The 21,147-nt window shown below is 38.6% G+C and overlaps 1 protein-coding gene across 7 annotated transcripts in view; it reads left to right on the plus strand.

Moving 5' to 3' along the window:
- AFG1L (AFG1 like ATPase) overlaps positions 1–21,147 on the plus strand; it is a 239,095-nt gene that overhangs the window by 48,746 nt on the left and 169,202 nt on the right. For all 7 annotated transcript variants that reach the window (XR_010158135.1, XR_010158136.1, XR_010158137.1 and 4 more), the window contains exons 3-5: positions 2,986–3,037; positions 11,628–11,729; positions 12,665–12,795. Coding sequence is in view for 4 of the 7 variants with exons in the window: in XM_009451788.5 (XP_009450063.1) it covers positions 2,986–3,037; positions 11,628–11,729; positions 12,665–12,795 (285 nt within the window). In the remaining 3 variants the exon portion in view is untranslated. The remainder of the gene's footprint in view (positions 1–2,985; positions 3,038–11,627; positions 11,730–12,664; positions 12,796–21,147) is intronic.

The raw sequence follows: 21,147 nt of genomic DNA on the forward strand, positions 1-21,147 counted from the left end.
AGGCCAGGTATGGTGGCTCATGCCTACAATCCCAGCGCTTTGGGAGGCCTAGGCAGCAGTTTAAGACCAGACTGGGCAACATAGTGAGACCTCATCTCTACAGGATAGTTTGTTTGTTTGTTTGTTTCTTTTTTGAGATGGAGTCTCGTTCTGTTGCCCAGGCTGGGTGCAGTGGTGTGATCTCGGCTCACTGCAACCTCCGCCTCCTGGTTCAAGTGATTCTCCCACCTCAGCCTCCCAAGTAGCTGAGATTATAGGCATGCACCACAGCGCCCAGCTAATTTTTGTATTTTCAGAAGAGACAGGGTTTGACCATGTTGGCCAGGCTGGTCTTGAACTCCTGACCTCAAGTGATCTGCCTGCCTTGGCCTCCCAAAGTGCTAGGATTACAGGCATGAGCCATCGCGCCCAGCCTACAGGATAGTTTTTTTCATAAAAAATTAGCTGGATGTAGTGGTGTCCACCTGCCCCAGCTACTCAGGAGGCTGAGGCAAGAGGATTGCTTGAGTCCAGGAGTTCAAGGCTGTAGTATGCTATGATCATGCCACTGCACTCCAGCCTGGATGACAGAGTGAGACCCTGTCTCTAAAATAAATAAAATAAGACAAAGCCAAAAGCCTTATGGATGAGACCCTGAAAGCTAGGTTTTGAGAATGTTCTCTGCCAAATTATTGACCACTCCGGTTGATGCTAAGTGGCATAATCTTCACTTTTTTCTGTTTTACCCTCCCTTTCTGAACTCACTCCACCCTATCATACCTTGTTTTTTGCACAGGTGTTAGGAACTGCTGCAGAGTATGAAGGTTACTCGTCTAAGTGTAACAAAATTCAAGATGGTTATTTGGGTTGATAATAGCATTAGGTAAGATAAGTTCTATTTTGCTTCATCTCCAGAGCCCTTCAGTTTCCAGTTTTGCTCTGGACCTGACTGCTTTCCTGACCTGCAGTGCCACTGTGGTCCTGGAAGCAGGCCTCCCTCTGACAAGCTTTTTTCCCTCTCAGGGGCCCTCTACATTTCCCAGAGCCTATGTTTTCTTCTTGCTGAGTAGGAAGTTTTGTTCATACCCTGAATTTATGAAAGGACAATTTTCCATTTTCACACTTGATGAATAGGTTGGATGGATTGGTAGGAAATCATTTTTCCTCAATTGAAACAATTTCTTTTTTGTAAAAATGGTGTCTTGCATTGTTGCCCAGGCTAGTCTCAAACTCCGGGGCTCAAGCAATCCTAATGCCTCAGCCTCCCAAACATCATTTATTGAAGAGACAATTTCTTTCTCCCACTATGCTTTATATAGTTTTAGTAGCTTCTCTTATTTTTCTTCAGTATATTATTATATTGACTTCACTTTTATTTTTATTGATTGATTGAGCGAGACAGGGTCTTGCTCTGTTGTCCAGGCTGGAGTGCAGTGATGTGATCTCGATTCACTGTAGTCTCCACCTCCCGGGCTCAAGCAATCCTTCCACCTCAGCCTCCCAAGTAGCTGGGACTGTGGGAGTACATCACCATGCTGGCTGATTTTTGTAGAGATGGGGTTTTGCTATGTTGCCCAGGCTAGAGCTCAAACAATCTGACCACCTTGGCCTCCCAAAGTGCTGGAATTATAGATGTGAGCCACCATGCCTGGCCCACTTTTATTTTTGAGGTTTTTTTTTTTTTGATGTCTGAATAGTCCTCTGTTTCCTCTGAGTTTATTCCCCTCTGCATATTTGTTCTGGTCTCTGACTTTTATGTTGGAAGTTTTTTCCAAATATCCGTTGACCATTGGTACTAACAAGCTGATTGAAGCTCCAGCTTGAGAGGTTTGGTGACTGGTGTGCTTTACCAGAAGGTAATCTGGTAGGGATCTAGGTCTTTCTTTGGGAGAAGCTTAACCAGTGTAAGTGCCTTCTGGCCTTTTTATCTGGAGATCATTCAGTTTCTCCAGAAAAATTCTTCTACTCTATTAATTGCTGAGAATGAACCTAGCTGTCATTGTTTGGGGAGCCCATCTGGGAAAGAAGAAGGGAAAGACTACATGGCTGGTAAATGGTAGAGGGGATGTACATTCAAGTTGTGTGACTGTGAACCCCTCGCTGTGGGCTACTATGGTTATTGCCTCCTGTGTTGAATCCTAAGAGGGGCTTCACAGCATTTTTTCCAATTTTCTTTTGTGGTAAATACACACATAAGATTTACCATCTTAATCATTTTTTAAGAGTACAGTTCAGTGGTATTAAATACATTCTTAATGTCAAGCAGCCATCACTACCATTTATCTCCAGAACTACTTTCATCTTGTAAAACTGAAACTCTGAACCCATTAAACAATAATTCCCCATTCCTTCCTCCCTCCAGCCCCTGGCAACCCCTTTTTCTACTTTTTTTTTTTTTAAATTGAGATGGGGTCTTGCTCTGTTGTCTAGGCTGCAGTACAGTGGTGTGAACATGGCTCACTGTAGCCTTGACCTCCTGAGTTCAAACAATCCTTCAACTTCAGCCCCCTGAGTAACTGGGACCACAGGCGCATGCCACCATGCCTGGCTAATTCTTTTTAACTATTTGCAGAGATGAGGTCTCCCTATATTGCCCAGGCTGGTCTTGAACTCTTGGGCTCAAGTGATCCTCCCACCTCAGCCTCCCAAAGTGCTCAGATTATAGGTGTGAGCCACAGCACCTGACTTCTACTTTCTGTCTCTTTAATTGTTCGCTGTTCTAAGTACCTCATGAAGTGGAATGGAGAATATTTGTCTTTTTGTGACTGGTTTATGTCACCTAGCATAATGTCCCCAATGTTCATTCATGTATACATTAGAGTTTTTTCCCTTTTTAAGGCTGCATAATATTTCAGCTTTACACACTTTTATATCAAGTTTTTTTCTTACTTATTGTATATAATAGCCCCTCTTGGTTCTGTATATAGGACAGTTAGGAAGACTATGTATATGATTATATTTAATTATTTGCATGGTAGAGATTTATAATTTGTTCTTAATTTGCAGCTTTTTTCAAGGAGCAAACCTCCAAGGGGCCTGTATGTTTATGGAGATGTTGGTAAGTGTGTTAAAATAAGTTTTGGGTGGGCAAAACAGAAAGTTTCTCAGCTTTCTCTCAGGGATGATTTCTATTTCTATCCCTCAATCTGTTACCAGCAAGGGAATAGGATGAGGCAGGGTAAGGTAGGGAGAGAAGAAAAGGGAGAGAGGGCAGTTATCTCAGCTTTTACTTTACTTCTCACAGGATACAGCTGTAGTCTAGGGCAGAATTAGTCACCATGTTAGGGTGCAAACATTATTTAATGTATAAAGTAATTAATATCAGGGAAGGAAATCAACTACAGATAGGTTATTAGACAAATCAGGATTCCATGACTCATTAACTCAGCTTAATACTTTTTAAAAAAATAAGCTGTTCTTTTTTACTTTTAATTTCCATTAATATTTCTAGTCATAACCTAAGCCCTTAGATGAATAATTTAGTCGTTATTATCTTTAATGTAGTTGATAGTAGATACTCTTAATGCATAAGTGGTAACATTTCTTTGGTCTCCCGGTTCTAGACATTGGGCAGAAAGACTCACATATTGCTGGAAACCTTCTGAGTGGTCACTTCTTTCTAGGTTTTCCTAATCATGTAGTGTCTTGCTTATGAAGTCTTCCCTGACCTCATTCTTACTGAAATATTCTGTTTTGTGGTTTCTATTTTCTTCAAACAAATCCTTTTCTCTTAGTCTTAAACCTCTCCTTGGCCACCCTCAGCCACTGATATCATGAAGGAGTTTCTACTTGGCTTTTTTGCCTCCTTGCTTTCAATTATTTCTTTGATGTCTTTTTTAATTTTTTAATTTTAATTTTTTCTAATCCCTCAGTTTACTGTCAATCAATTATTTCTTCTACTGGCGTACTCAAAACTCACATTCACATGTAACGAGGTCAGTTTTGGACCTAGACTAATATTCACACTCTAGGCTCCCCTATAGCCACAACACATTTGCGTTATGAGGGAGTGATGGCAGGGAATATTATCTTAGTAACATTTTTAGGAAAAGAAAAAAAAAAGGGCATTGAATAAGTAGGTTTGTTTTTGTTTTTGTTTTGAGATGGAGTCTCTCTCTGTCACCCAGGCTGGTGCGGTGGCGCGATCTCGGCTCACTGCAAGCTCCGCCTCCCGGGTTCACGCCATTCTCCTGCCTCAGCCTCCCAAGTAGCTGGGACGACAGGTGTCTGCCATCATGCCCGGCTAATTTTTTGTATTTTTAGTAGAGACGGGGTTTCACCGTGTTAGCCAGGATGGCCTCGATCTCGTGACCTTGTGATCCGCTCTCCTCGGCCTTCCAAAGTGCTGGGATTACAGGCATGAGCCATGGCGCCCAGCCGAATAAGTAGTTTTAATGCCTTAAAGATTAAACTGTTCCTTTCTAAACTGTTCCTTCTTTTTCTAATTTGTTTACTGCTGCCTTGCATTGAATGTCCGTTTTGTATTTCCAGATTTAGCTAATCTAATAAGAGAGAATAATTTAGTTCACAAAAGTGAACATTAGAGATTGCCCCTTAAAATTCTTCAGGTTCTTGAAATTACAGAAAAGAAGGTCAAACTATTCTTTTTCTTAGTTCATTGGCTAATTGGTACTTTTGAGACCAATGTATACTTACTTCTTATTTTGAAAGCAGTTATAACAGACACTTGATCAATTTTATGTTCCTGCACCTTTGGGCACCATTAATGATTCTCATCTTGTTGTCAGGTCTCATTCTTTGCCTCCTGAGAACATCTACTTCCAGTACCTTCACTTTCATATTAAGTCATCACTAAAATCAACAACTTTGTTCCTCCTGTTACCTTAACCACCTGACCATAAATGGAGATGGTTAAAGAAGCATAACTGCTTCCACTTCTGTAAAAGCACTTTTTTTTTAAAAACCCTATGAATGTTGTTGGATTTTAGTTTAGAAAATACAGCCATATGGTAACTAATTGAAGGGAAGCATATTACAAGTTATTCATCTGAGTGTTTGAAAGCAATAGAAAAGATGTGATAGTATGGGATGTTCATATAGTTTGGGTATGTGGCAACCTTTGTTTGGAAACATCCTTATAATATAGAGAGGGGAAGAGAAAGGAATTCTGAAATGGGAAGTGAGACGAACATTTTGGTGGCTATAATAAGTTTAGTTCAGACCACTTATAAAATATGTAATCGGCCAGGCATGGTGGCTCATACCTGTAATCCCAGCACTTTGGTAGGCCGAGGCGAGTGGATTGCCTAAGCCCAGGAGTTCAAGACCAGCCTGGGCAACATGGCAAAACCCTGTCTCCACAAAAAATACAAAAATTAGCCTGGCGTGGTGGCATGTGCCTATAGTCCCAACTACTCGAGAGGCTAAGGTGGGAGGATCACTTGAGCCTAGGAGGTCAAGGCTGCAGTGAGCCATGATTATGCCACTGCACTCCAGTCTGGGCAACAGAGTGAGACCCCCATCTCAAAAATGAAATAAAATAGGTAATAAAAGATCAAGTTTTCATTTGAGGGGCTCTCTGTATGGGAGAGTAGCCTCAAAATGCCACCATAAGCTCTTATTCTTTATTCTTTTCCTTTGTTGGACTTGGGAAACAGGTATTAAATTTTAACAAGGCTGGGTATGGTGGCTCATGCCTGTAATCTCAGCACTTTGGGAGGCTGAGGCAGGATGATTGCTTAAGACCAGGAGTTTGAGACTAGCCTGGACAACCAGGTGAGACCCCGTCTCTACAAAAAAATTAAAAAATTAGCTGAGCATGGTGGTGTGTGCCTGTGGTTCCAGCTACTCAGTAGGATGAGGTGGGAGGATCACTTGAGCCTGGGAGATCAAGGTTGCAGTGAGTTGAGATTGCACCACTGCACTCCAGCCTGGGCTACAGAGTGAGGCCCTATCTTAAAAATAAATAAATAAGTAAATTGGGCTAGGTGCGGTGGCCCACGCCTATAATGCCAGCAACTTTGGGGGGCTGAGGGGGGCGGGTCATTGAGGTCAGGATTTCAGACCAGCCTGGCCAAAATGGCGAAACCCCGCCTCTACTAAAAGTACAAAAATTAGCCGGGTGTGGTGGTGGGTGCCTGTAGTCACAGCTACTCAGGAGGCTGAGGCAGAGGTTGCAGTGAGCCGAGATCGCACCACTGCACTCCAGCCTGGGCAACAGAGCAAGACTCTGTCTCAAAATAAATAAATAAATACATAAGTAAATAAAATAAAAATAAATAAATAAACATGCTTGAGCTCAGGAGTTCGAGACCAGCCTGGGCAACATAGGGAGACCTCATCTCTTATGTTTTTTTTTTTTTTAAGAAAAATTTAAATAAATAAATACTTTTTAAGGAGACTTCATGGGATAGAGAATACCTACCTGGTAGCACTCCCTTCCCACTTTTCATTCTTGCACTCTATTTGGGCTTTGTCCTGCTCACTTCACATCTTTCTTCGCAGATGTGTTGAGATGATTGACTCAGATGGATCCTAAATCCTGGGAACTGCAGTAGGGTTGATGTATGAGTTGGAGGGATTATTATCATGGTTCAATCTTGAATTATTTTTGTTATAAAATGTTTATCACATCTCATATAGAAGCCAAAAGCTGTGGTAGTAGTATTTTGTGACTTCATTCATACCCTACAGCTGGCTTTCTCACAACAGAGCCTCAGCTCTTGACCAGCTGACTGCGGTGGTGATGGCAGGGTTAATGATTTCTCTGGTACACTAGAAGAGAATAAAAGTACCTTTTGCTTATCAGCCCCTTTCCTGCTGCCTCCTGGTTTCACCTCACCTGTTTCACATTGATTCAGATTCTAATTTCACCAGGTGAAAGGTAGGCTGGTTTTAAGGTTAGGAGTTAGGAAGCATAGTTCTCCCTGGCTTGGATGTAGGGATACATGTGCCTACTACACACCTAGGCTGTATTATAGAACCTATTGCTCCTGTGCTACAAACCTGTACAGCATGTTACTGTATTGAATACTGTAGGCAGTTGTAACGCTGTGGTATTTGTTTATCTAAACATATCTAAACAGAGAAGGTGCAGTAATAATACAGTGTAATAGATAAAATATGGGATGCCTGTTTGACCATGAATGGACTGGAAGTTGCTCTGAATGAATCAGTGAGTGAGTGGTGAGTGGATGTGAAGGCTGAGGACATTTCTGTATACCACTTTCTACAAGATGTTATCAGTGCTGTGTACTTGGGCTACACTAAATTTATAAAAAAAATTAATTGTACTTCCATGTTAGGATAGCTATGACATCACTAAGTGATAGAAGTTTTTCAGCTTCTTTATAATCTTTTGGGACCACCATTGTATATGTGGTCCATTGTTGACCAAAATGTCATTATATGCGTTACTGTTTATAGAAATGCAGTGGATTTTTTGATGACCTTGTATCCTGTGATCTTGCTAAATTTAATTATTAACTCTAGTGGTGATTTGGTAGATTCTTTAGGATTTTTTTTGTGTATACAATTAGGTCATCTGCCAATAAAGATAATTTTACTTCTTTAAATTTTTATGCCTTTTATTTCTTTTTGCTATCTCCTTGTGCCAGCTAGGACCCGAGTACCATGTTGAATAGAAGTAGTGCGTGTAGACATCCTTGCCTGTGTCAAATTGTAGGGGAGAAGTGTGCAGTCTTTTACAAATAAGCATATTAACTATATGTTTTAAAAAATGTATTCAATTGTTTTTATTATGGTAAAACACGTAACATAAAATTTTCCCTTTTAAACATTTCCAGTGTATGATTCAGTATCATTAAGTCTATTCACATTGTTGTACAACTATTACCACCATCCATTTTCACAACATGAGTGTAGACATCCTTGCCTTTGTCAAATTGTAGGGGAGAAGTGTTCAGTCTTTTACCAATAAGCATATTAACTAAAGCTTTTTAAGAATGTATTTAATTGTTTTTATTATGGTAAAACACATTACATAAAATTTACCCTTTTAAACATTTTCAGTGTATAATTCAGTAGTATTGTCTGTTCACATTGTTGTACAACTATTACCACCATCTATCTTCAGAACATTTTTATCTTCCCAAACTGAAACTCTGTGTCCATTAAATAACAACATCCTATTCTACCTCTCTCCCACATTTTCCACATCCCACCCCCTGACTCCCCTGGCCTGGCAACCACCATTCTACTTTCTGTCTTTATGAATTTGATTATTCTTCAGTACCTTATATAAATGGAATCATATAATATTTGTCCTTTTGGGTCTGGATTATTTTACTCAGCAAAATATCTTCAAGATTCATCCATATTATTGTGTATTGCATATGAGTTGGATTCCTTTTTAAGGCTGAATAATATACTTGGTATTCATGGGGGATTGGTTTCAGGATGCCCTTGGATACTAAAATTTGAGGATGCTCAAGTCCCTTATGTAAAATGGTGTAGCATTTGCATATAAACTTTGTGTGTTGTCCTGTACACTTTAAATCCTCTAGATTACTTATAACAATGTAAATGGTACATAAATGCTATAATAGTTGTTATACTGTATTGTTTTTTGTTTATGATGATGATTATTATTATTTTGAAGCAGGGTCTCGCTCTGTCGCCCAGGTCCTGAAGTGTAGTGGCGTGATCTCAGCACACTGCAACCTCCACCTTCTGGGCTTAAGCGATCCTCCTGCCTCAGCTTTTCGAGTAGCTGGGACTACAGGCATGCACCACAATGCCCAACTAATTTTTATATTTTTTTGTGGAGATGGGATTTTGCCATATCACCTGGGCTGGTCTCGAACACCTGGACTCAAGTAATCTGCCTGCCTTGGACTCCCAAATTGCTGGGATTATAGGTGTGAGCCACTCCACCTGTTCCTTATATTATTTTTTATTTTAAAAAATATTTTTGATCCACTGTTGGTTGAATCTGGGGATGTAGAAACTAGATACAGAGGGCCAACTGTAACATTTTATGTATATACCACTTTTTGTTTATCCATTCATCCATTAATGGATGTTTGGGTTGTTCCATCTTTTGACTATTGTGAATAATTCTGCTGTGAATATTGAAGTGTAAATATTTGTTTGAATCCCTGCTTTCGGTTGTTTTGTGCATATACTCAGAAGTGGAATTGCTGGATCCTATGGTCACACAATGTTTAATTTTTTTTTTTTTTTGGACACAAAGTCTCTCTCTGTTCCTTAGGCTGGAGTGCAGTAGCACGATCATAGCTCACTGCAACCTTGAACTCCTGGGCTCAAGCAATCCTCCCATTTCAGCATCCTGAGTAGCTGGGACTACAGGCATGCACCACCAAACCTGGCTAATATTTTAAATTTTTAGTAGAGATGAGATCTCACTATGTTGCCCAGGCTGGTCTTGAACTCCTAGGCTCAAGCAATTCTCCCTCCTCGGCCTCCCAAAGTGCTGAAATTATAGGCGTGAACCACTGCACTTGGCCTGTGTTTAATTTTTTTGAAGAACTGCCATACTGTTTTCCACAGTGACAGTACCATTGTTATTCTCACCAGCAATGCACAGGTTCCAATTTTTATACATCCTTGCTAACACTTGTTATTTTCTTTTTTTTTTTTAATAGTCGTTCTAATGTATGTGAAGTGGTATCTTGTAGTTTTGATTTGCTTTACCCTAATGATTAGTGAATGCATTTTTGGTTAGATAATTCATGACTTTATTCTGAATCTATAAGTATACTACACTGCATGCAGCAGAATTTGAAACTTTATTAACTTTTCTGGGTAAATATAATTATTTAAAATCTACTGCTAATCACTATATCAAGAGATACTGTACTGAATATTTTTGCAATGAATGACTTTCCATCAAAGTGACTTCTTTATTAAAAAAATGTTTGGTGGATTGTTTTTTCATATACAAAAGCACTCTGACATTCAAATGGCATGGGCCCAGTGTCATCTTGTGGCTTGAAGGAAACCCAAAAGATAAGACTTAGATCTTCTTAACTTTCTGAAGTGCCTTTGGATTCTAGTAATTGCAAAGGAATTACTAGACAGGAAGTGATCTTGTGGTGGTGGGAGACGGGGAAGCAGGGAGGATGTGAGATGGACTAGCACATGCTAGCCTGGCTTACTGAGGAATGCCAGGTACAAACTGAGCTTGGGCCACTGACCCGAATGCCCTAGGCTTTCTGAGAGGGAATAAGGCATTTTATGCTGCCTGCATTAAATGCTCAGGCTGTTGGATATTCAATTACAGTAGTTTCCCCTTATTCACAGAGGATAGTTCCAGTGGATGCCTGAAACCTCACATAGTACTGAACCCTATGTTTTTTTTTTGTTTTTTTATTTTTTAAGATGGAGTCTCTCTCTTGTCGTCCAGGCTGGAGTGCAGTGGCACGATCTCACTGCAACCTCCGCCTCCCAGGTTCAAGCTATTCTTCTGCCTCAGCCTCCTGAGTAGTTGGGATTACAGGCACCCACCACCATGCCCAGCTAATTTTTGTACTTTTAGTAGAGACAGGGTTTTGCCATGTTGACCAGGCCTGTCTCAAACTCCTGACCTTAGGTGATCCACCCACCTTGGCCTCCCAAAGTGCTGGGATTACAGGTGTGAGCCACCACGTCTGGCCTATATACTATGTTTTTAACAGAGAAGGCCACTAAGTGACCAGCGAGAGGGCAGTGAATACAGTGTGGATATGCTAGACAAAGGGATGATTTATGTCCTGGGTGGGATGGAACGGGGTGACATGAGGCCTCTTCATGCTACTCAGGATAGCCACACAATTTAATATTTATGAATTGTTTATTTTTGGAGTTTTCCATTTAATATTTTTAGACTATGGTTGATTGTGGGCCTTGAGTAACTGAATTCTCAGATAAGAGGGTTCTACTACTAATGCGATTGTAGTCATTAAAAGTTTTAGAGTGTTGAAAATTAGATAATTTAATTACAAGGATTGACTGTATCAGAATTTCCTCAAGTAGGCTTTATTTTGAGAGATCTATATTCTCAGCTTTTAAAAATAGAAGTGTTACAATTGACAGTTCTCTAGCTCTAATCTACATATGTGATTCATGTTCAATATTTATGTTAGATACTAATCTTTATATTTCATCTTTCTTCTCTTTTTTTTTTTTTTTGTTTTGAGATGGGGGTCTCGCTATGTTTCCCAGGCTGGTCTTGAACTCTTGGGCTCAGGCAATTCTCCCATCTTGGCCTCCCAAAGCGCTGGGATTTTAGGCATGAGCCACTGTGCCCAGCCTCTTATTTTTCATTTTTGAATTTTCCCATAGTGCCTAAAACAGTTCCTTATGCATAGTAATGACCCAGTAAATATTTAATTAAGTTATTTTATTTATGCTAGTGTCTTTTGGAAGAGAAGACTGTAAATCTTGCCAGTTTATGCACATAGTTTTCAGGGGGAAATAGCCCGTGTAATGTTAACTAAATGTTGTATTTCCTATAAACAGGATTTTAACAGAAAAGAGTAATATTAACATTTTATTTTTAGCTAGTTTAACATACAAAGTAAGCTCCCCCTTCTAAAGAAGTGACATAGTCTTCAGCTTCGTAGCGGAAGAGTATGGTTTCATTATCTCAAAGCTAATGAACAATCATTACAGCAATCAGTACATACTATTTAATAGTATTCTTAAATTTTTTTTTTATTTTTAAGGTACAGGAAAAACAATGGTGATGGACATGTTTTATGCTTATGTGGAAATGAAGAGGAAAAAACGGGTTCATTTTCATGGTTTCATGCTAGATGTGCACAAAAGTAAGCAATGATCTGAAAGAAGTGATTTTTTCAGTGCGGAAACACTACAAAATGGTTTTCTTCATTGAATGAACATATACTCTTTAAAAATTAGATTTTTGCTTGCAGTAAGATTTTATTTGGTTCCATTTGTTTTGTGCTATGTTGAAACAGTCAGTAATGTGTCCAGAGTTGGTCCTTAAGACCAATTTAATACTTTCAAATCAGAGAACAGAGATTGCTGTATGAAGCTCAGGCATTTTCTGTTTCTACTAAGGGCCAATAAAAAAAGTGTTAAAAATGCACCTGTTTAAATAAGTGCTTCTTGATTAGGCCCTTTACTCTGTGTTACCTTAGCATGTAGGCATTCAGTTTGAGTACGCATGTAAGCTTTATTGCTTTGCTAGTGATCTTACGTTATTTCACTTTTGCATGATTTGTTTACCAGCTGCACTGTAACCTCCCCAGAGCAGGAATCATGTGTTTTTTTCCTCTAATACTTGCAGCATTTAGTACACACATAATGAATGAAGTGGACTGGCCTTAGCGTATTAGGCTAGAGATAAGGGTGCATTTCGATTGCATATGCTAGACATAACATGCACTACTTGGGCAGGATCACATCCTCTGCTCTCATCCCTGAAATAAAGGACTAAGGTGGATGTGTTGATGCATCTAATCACTTGTCTATTACCTTGTCATTTCTGAAATGATTAAAGAGTAGAAATGAAATGACCTTGAAGTTTCCTTACAACTATAAGAACATAATAATATTTGAACCAACTTATTTTGTAGAGAAAATGCAAACAATTTCAATGATCAAATTTGATTTTACATGGAGTTTAAACTTAATTTTATGTCCATACTAAAGTTTCATTTAGAGATTTTAAAAATATGTTATAATTGTCTAAAATGTACTAATATATTTCATCTGTGTTTAATTTCATGCATTTAAGGAATACATCGCCTTAAACAGAGTTTGCCAAAAAGGAAACCAGGATTCATGGCTAAATCATATGACCCAATAGCTCCCATAGCCGAAGAAATCAGCGAAGAAGCATGTCTCCTATGTTTTGATGAATTTCAGGTAAAGTAGAGATTTTTCATAGATACAGAATGGTATATTGAATGAGGTATGAAGATTTAAATTTTGCTCCTGATTTTATCATTGGTTTATAAGGTGATTTGACACATTATCTCTTACTGCTTCAATTTTACTATCTAGTTCAGGAGCTGGCAAATCACAACCTGCACAGCTGCACAGGGCAAATCTGACCTTCCTGTTTTTTTATGGTTAGTGAGAAAAGAAGAGTGTATACACACATACACACACACATGCACGTGCACACACACACACATATTTTAAGACACAGGGTCCTGCTCTGTCACCCAGGCCCAGGCTGGAGTGCAGTGGCATAATCATAGCTCATTATAACCTCAAACTCCTGGGTTCAACTTCCCGCCTCAGCTTCCTGAGTAGCTGGAACTATAGGCTCATGCACCATACCTAGCAAATTTTTAAAAACAATTTTGTAGAGATTAGGTCTCATTATGTTTCCCAGGCTGGTTTCAAACTCCTGGCCTCAAGTGATCCTCCAGCTTCAGCCTCCCAAAGTGCTGAAATTACAGGCATGAACCATGACACCCAGCCAAGTTTTTGTAATTTTAAAGGTAGCTGAAAGAAGAAGAAAAAGAAGAAAGTACAAAAGAGACCCTATATGGCTTGCAAAGCCTAAAATATTTACTATTCAGTCTTTTATACAAAAAGTCTGCCCACCTCTAAATTTTGGTCAATGACTGTACATCTCCCCTACACCACAAAGATAATGTAATTATTATAAAACAATGTCTTTAAAGATGTTTAAGTATTTTTAAAAAGTGTTATATAAAGAACAAGTGATTCATCTCATTTAAGCCTCACAACATATGTATCTGTGATAAAGGGAGGGAATTGCCTTAGTTGAACTTTTAAAGTTTCTCTTAGTTTTAGGATTCTCTGAAATTATGCGTTTAAATTGGTAGTGAGTTATTTCCTGTTCTTCTGTGTTTTATAATCTGGATTAGTGGGAAGATGATATGGCCAAGATGCTTTTATCCCAAAGCATGCATGATTGGTCTCCTTTAGCAACTGGTACACATAGCTAACAATAGTCTAGATTTATGATGGAGGGGAAAGAATTTTCACCAGCAATGCTGTTACACTAAACCATCTGGGGAAGAGGGATCTTTGCTTCTTTCTTCCTTCAGTCATAATAAGACAGACTAGACTCACCTTTGTATTTAGAACTGCAAAGGTCTTCCAAGTAAAGGCTTTATGGAAAAGAACAGATGCTCTCCTGCCGCTCTGAAGAGGCATACTAACCACATCAATGTTTTGCAGGAGAAGGGCCTCATTGAGTTGTTTGAAAAAGCACTGACTTAACAGTTACGCTGCTTTCAAGAACAAAAGTCAGTGGTGAATCAATAGAGGCCATTTCTCTTGATTTTCCATTACTAGCCTTTTAACCAAATATCTCTAAATAAAACTGAACTGGCATAGTTACAATTTTGATTAAGGTATTGAAGTTAAATTTTTAAAGAGGTTTATTAATACCTAGCCTTTGTAAAATGATCCGTAGTTTACAGTGTGTTTTTACATCCTTATCTCATTTAATTCTGCAAAATAGTTGATATCTCCACATGGAGATGAGAAATCTAAAGGCATTAGAATTTCCTAGGTATCATGTAAAAATCATTACCCTTAATTTTAAAAATGTAGATTTCAAAACTTTCAGAGAAATGATTGGCTTTTTTATTTTTATTTTTATTTTTTTTGAGATGGAGTTTTGCTCTTGTTGCCTAGACTGGAATGCAATGGCGTGATCTTGGTTCACTGCAACCTCTGCCTCCTGGGTCAAGCGATTCTTCTGCCTCAGCCTCCTGAGTAGCTGGGATTACAGGTGGGCGCCACCATGCCCAGCTAATTTTTTTGTATTTTTAGTAGAGACGGGGTTTCACCACGTTGGCCAGGCTGGTCGCGAACTCCTCACCTCAGGTGATCCACCCGCCTCAGCCTCCCAAAGTGCTGGGATTACAGGTGTGAGCCACCAAGCCCGGCCTGATTGGCATGTTTTTATGGCATAAGCGTATTGGAAGGCAAGACTAAGAAGGTTAGGATGCTATGAAAATCTGGCTGTGCAAAGCACATGATCCTGAAGAAGATACAGAGCAAGCAGGGCAACTTGCCCAGTCGGTGCAGCAGACATAGTGTCTAGGGCTCATGATACTTTTAGGGATCAAGAAAATATTTTAATTTCTTTTAAAATTTGTGGACATAAATGAATATATCAATAATGACTCCAGCCTGTATCTGTCTATTTTGTATTATATTTGTCCTTATACCAACATAGTCGTAGTGTTTTTTTTAATTGAGGATGGGGCTTATGAAAGTAAAAGTTCCTAGGGCTTACAAGAGTCATAATGCCACCTTGATAGTGAAGTCCTACCAAAAACCTGCCTGGTTGTACTGACATACGCCATTGGGTTTAGATTTTGAAAGGTTGATATATAACTAGAAAGAAGGAAACAAAAACAACTGTCAGAACACTAATGTTCCAAATGAACTGAGTCTTGCAAAGAAATGCAGGCCACAGAAAGGATTTTTCAGATTACATGTTGAGTGTAAGAGAGATCCAGGGGAGACAGGCTCTTATAAAATGCTGCTTGCTGATGGAGAGAAAGCATATGTGATAGAGATCCCTGTTATTGCCTGCCCTGTCCAGATTGCTTTGATATTTATTCATTCATTGACTTATTCATCTCAAGGATGCCTTGAAGGCCCTTATTCCGTATCACAGGACAGGGCCCTATCTGTCCCATAGCTAAATGGACCATGCCTGGACAGCTGATCTATAAGTAGCTAATCCACAATCTCCTCAGCAGCCTTGGACTTGTATGGTGTGGCTTGGCGAATGGGCCAGTCGTAGACCCTCTCTATTGAATTTCAACTAAATGGCACAGAGGGAAGCTCTTCTTAGTAATGAAACAGAAACAAAGAAATATAGAAAACAATGGAGCTCCAGTTCCCATAAGGTGCCATCAGTATTGTCCCCATCCTGGAGTTTCAAGTAAATCTCTTTTCTTCAGCTGGATCTCCAGTGCCTATTTCTTACAAACAGTCTTGATGAGAATAGAACTATTCAAGTCATATTTTGCTCCCATCTGCTATGTGAAGACGTATTTCCCTATGATCTGTAAAAGATAGCATAAACATTGGTAAGAAGTACTGTGAGGAAATGTCACTTTCCTTAATATGAAATCTCTTACCTCCAGTGGAAGAATTAATCGGTGAGCTAAAGCCCAGGAAGAGAAAGATGAGGTATCTGCTAGGAATGCTTTTGGCCACAGGAAACAGAAAACCCAACTTAAAAGGGCTTGTACTCTAACGGGGAAATATTCTGTTATATAAGGTAGTGTCATTTTCCTTGCTCAAACCCTTCTGCTTCCTCTCTGACCTTGTCTCCTACAGGTTCAGCCTCACTCATTGCTTCCTACTGTTCCCAATACTATTTTCTTCATAGATTAAGGAACCGCAGTTAGTAGTTGGGTATTATACCAACTACTTATTTCTCGCAGGGCTCTGAAGAAAACATGCACAGAGATGACAAAACAAGACAATACCAAATTGATTGCTTTCATTTGATCCCAAATTTTAGTGTAGCATTTTTTTTCTGTTCCCAATTATTGCATAATATAGCATTCTTGTATGTTAGAGTTGACAACATGGGAGACCCTATTCCCCTGAGCAAGTTTGGCCTGAATGTCCTAGAATGCAAAAATGTTAATAGTCTTGCTCTTTTATTTCCTTTACAATTCCAACTTGAATCTTGGAGATTACTGCTGCATGCAAGAAAAGGCTGATATCTGCATATACCCAGTGTTAGCAGAGCCAGAGAAAGTGAAAATATAAGGGCAAGAGTGTGCCCCCTAAGGGAAGAAGTGATCTCTGCTAGTTTCAGTATCCTGAACTGTCTTCTACAGGTCTTAAAGAAGTTTCTCCAATACACCAAAATTAGATGATCACAAGTCCAAATCTCTACTTATCCCCCTTCCCTAAGACTCAAGAGGGTGAAATATACTCCAAAATGTTGCTGCACCAGCACTCTGATCCCCATCATCCACACAATGTATAATGAGCAAGCAGAGCCTTTGCACTGGGGATTCTTTCTGCACAGAGTGGTCCCTCTGTTCTGAGAGCCCCCAGCTAAATTGGGGTTCCAGCACCAGAGCGGCTGGCAACCCTGCCCTAACAGGAAATGCAGGGAGCTGGACATAGGTGTTTACAGCATGCCTTTCACAGGGTACTTCTTTCACCTGGAGGATGGCCTAATGCCTGGTTGTCTGACCCATGACCAGGGGGTCCCTCACACAGGAAACTTGTTTATACTGGCATATGCCTTTGTGGCTCTTGTCTGACCAATGTCTAGTTTATGCCTGTCTGACCATTGCTCTGGCACTGGGAGCCTGATCTTGTGTTCTTCCTGGCATCCCAGGAAAATCCTGGCCTGGCGCAGACCCTGGTTCTTCAGATGGAAGGTGCAAATCAATACACCACTACAATAGAAAATAAGTTCAAAGATTGATTATTTACAGATGCTGGGCAGGGAGGGAGCAATGAGTCAGAAGGCCAGTCTTTCGTCTCCGGTCACAGGAGGCAGTAATGAAGAGTCAGGCAGAGAGAGCGAGTATGGCAACTAGCAGCATGCGTGTATGTGTGTATTTTATATATATGTAGGAATAGGACGGGGTAACTATGTTTGTGAGCAAAAGCCTGAATCGTTCATTTAAAGTAAAGGAAGCAGCAGGAAAAGTGAGGAGCCCCATCTTGTAAGCAAGAGCTATGCCTCTAAGCTCTTATCTCTGGCCACAGGCTTGAGCCATTGGGTTCTACTTTTAATGCCTAGGCAGCAACCGTTGCTGTGTGGTTTCCCTCACACCCTAACATATTCCTAAGAGGAACTCCCTCATTTCATCATATCTTTGCTCAATTACCTCCTTAACAAGGCCCATCTTAACACCCTATTTGAAATTGCAGCTTACCGTTGACCCCCACGCTTCTGATGCCCCTTACCCACCTTTTTTCCCATATCATATATCACCTTTTAACATATTATATGTAATTTACTTATTTATTGTGTTTATTGTTTATCTGTATTCCCAGAATGTAAACTTGAAGGCATGAATCTTTATTAATTGATGTCTCAGGTTTCTAGGACAGTGTCTGAGAATGAATGAATAAGTAGTGAATAAATGAATGAATGAATGAATGAATGAATCTAATACCAAATGAAAACTGTGGAAGTGGTTCCCATATTAAGTCCCACTCCCCTTACATATAATAGCATTTCTCAAGCAAAAGCAGCATTTACAGAACCCAAGGTATATTATAACTTCAACCCACATTTTTTCCTGTCATCATTCTGAATTATCTGAACATTTTTGTCTAATTGAATACATAAAAAATGGTGTCTTGTTTTAATTTGTATTCCTTTAGGAAATAATATGGTTGATTTTTTTTCATGTTTGTTTACATGCTAGTTAAATCCATCTTTTATGAACTATTTGAGGTATTGCCCATTTATTTATTAGAATGCTTATATTCCATCTATTATATATGTTCTATAATATTAGTTACTGTTTATTGAGTGTTTTTCTATGTGCCTGTGTTCTTAATAACTGTATAATGCTAAATATAATTCTAGCTACAGCTAAAATTCTATGTAGCTATACATTAATAATACAGAATTATATTAATACTAGCATATATACCATACATAGGTAATAGTCAAAGTTAATGGTCTCTCATTTCTTGAGAGTTTACTTTATGTCTCATAACAATATTGCAAGGTAAGTATTATTACTGCTTTCGTTGCATTGATGAGGAAATTGAGGGTCAGAGAGGTTCAGTAACTTGACCAAGGTCACACAACTGGTAACTAACAGTTTAAGTCCAGCACTAATGCTCTTGTTTACCAGTAACAGCTATGCTATACATTTTCCTTAGTATATAAAGTCTTGTATTATGTGTTTAAATATACAGTTCTAGAGCTGGGTGGGGTTTTGGTAGATGTTTTAGTGATGGAACCTAAAAATTATCCTTAAGCCTATTAAGCCTAGTACAATACTTGCTGATTTATTAGAAAAGAGTTTTTAAGGCACTTTATTCTTAGTGACAGTATATCTACAATCACCACTTCACTTTTAAAATGGAATCGTATTAGTAGCCTTGATTTTTAGCTAGTTATTATTGGCCTTTAGGTAGTGTTAATTAATATAATATTTATTTTACTAGGGAGACGAATGGTAATTATTGCTGCTTAAAAACATGGATATACTCCTTTTTTGTGCTCTTGAATTTAAGGAATTTTAAAGATTATGTTTTGGTAAGCATTCAGATTACACTTGCAGAATGCTCTTCATTAGTTTGGTCTTCCTTACTAAGTGTAGAATTTCAGCTTTTTTTAACTTTTAGGTTCAGGGGTGTGTGTGCAGGTTTGTTATATAGGTAAACATGTGTCACAAGAGTTTGCTGTACTGATTATTTCGTCACCCAGGTACTAAGTCTAGTAGCCAATGGTTCTTTTTTCTGCTCTTCCCCCTCCTCCCACCCTCTACACTCAAGTAGGCGCATTTCAGTTTTACCTGAGGTGTTAGATACACGGTTCTTACCTTGGTTGAGAAATGTGTTTGGATAGGTTTTTTTGTTTTGTTTTTTGTTTTTAACATGTGTTTTGGTTGGTGAAATAAATAATAGCTTATCTTCAGAGTTTTCCTTAGGATCTTCATTATGTCCTCTTGGAATATTTATGTTACATGTTAAACTGTTTATGATTCTGAAGACATCAGATTAGTGAGGAAAACTGATTTTTAAAAGTGTTATTTCTTCATATCTCTTCTGAGAGGGACACTGAATAGATGTTTTACTAATATGGGTCCAGAAAAAAAAAAAAAAAGAATTCTGATGAGCAGAAGATCATGCAAAATCCTTCTCTATCAGCTATCAATATCATTTAAAAAATAGGTTTAACCATTTTTATGAAGCAGGAAGAAAGCTATTAAAAACTGCTAATAAAAAGTAGGTGCTTATTTTTGTGCTAATCCTAATTACTGATAATGCATGCTTATGTTTGTCACTCATTATATGGCACTGTACCAATCAGTGGATGACTGAGACTCAAACACTCACACATGTAAATTAACCATTAGATTTTTTTTCTTTTTTACTTAAGTGAGTCATAATGGAAAGCAACTCTAGGTTATAAAAAAATCTTTTCTCTTTAATGCTAATGAAATGTCTCCACTCTCTGTATTAGCAGACTACCCTTATTGGTAATCTGTAGCCTTCTCTTTTGTTCGTGGTGGTAATGAAATGCTGGGTACTGAAAAAGCCAGCTCTCCAAGAATGTGTGGCCAATTGTCTTCTGTTCACTTATACTGTAAAATTACTGTTCCCCGGCAAGGCCGAACAAGTGCGGGGACAAGATCAAAAGAGTATACATTGGCACCCGGCTACAGCAAGTGACTCCTGCTTTATTAATTAGTCATAGCTTCTCCAAGCTAATTTACTCTGATAGGGCAAAAACATTCTGAAATATAAAAACAGCAAATTATAACTCAACCACAAGCCTTTACTGTTTGCTTTCTTCAACTTTCAGTTTAAACCTTTGCATTATGTTACAAGCTAAATGTCCCTTCAGTTTTCTAAACCTTAGGGCACAAAAGCTATTTTACATTTTTTTCAAAGACATTAATCATACAGTCAAATGACCATTTTTATTCTCTAAAATCGGGTAAACTTTCATTGATACTGTTCTTTTAAAAAGTCAGTGTATTGGCAATGTAATTTAAAAGTGCAGTTGCTATTAAAATGTGCAAGCTTGTTCTGTCCTCTCATCAGAAATGCCACTGGTGTTCAAGCATTTGAAAAGGACTTTCTCTGTCAGTGTTTTTGCGGAAGCCAAATTTGACAGTGATCCTAAACTCCAAATTAAATAATATCAGCACCACTTTCCTTTTCATTTAATCACCATTTTGAAGTTCCTGAAGTCTTTTTAATGTAAGGAATCTTTAGCAGTTTTTTAGTTATAACCTGAGACAGCAAAAAAAAAAAAAAAAAAAAAGTACATCTCTATTTCATGGTTTTGTTGTTTTCAGGTGGGAAAGAAATAATTAAAGCTTTGAGGAAGATATTAGCTGTAAAAAGAAAAGTGATTTAGACCTGTGCAACCCAGGTTATTGTTAATTGCATTATAACCATTCGGTTTGTAACTTTTAGTATTTTGATTTAATTGAAAGAATTCACCAATTTTTATGTCCTCTAATGGGGTTTAAAAATAACAATGTACTATATCTTGTGGATATATGTAAAGCAAGTTGTACTGAGATTATTTGAAATGTGCTA

This window comes from Pan troglodytes, chromosome 5 (assembly GCF_028858775.2).
Source record: "Pan troglodytes isolate AG18354 chromosome 5, NHGRI_mPanTro3-v2.0_pri, whole genome shotgun sequence".
Classification (NCBI taxonomy): domain Eukaryota; kingdom Metazoa; phylum Chordata; class Mammalia; order Primates; family Hominidae; genus Pan; species Pan troglodytes.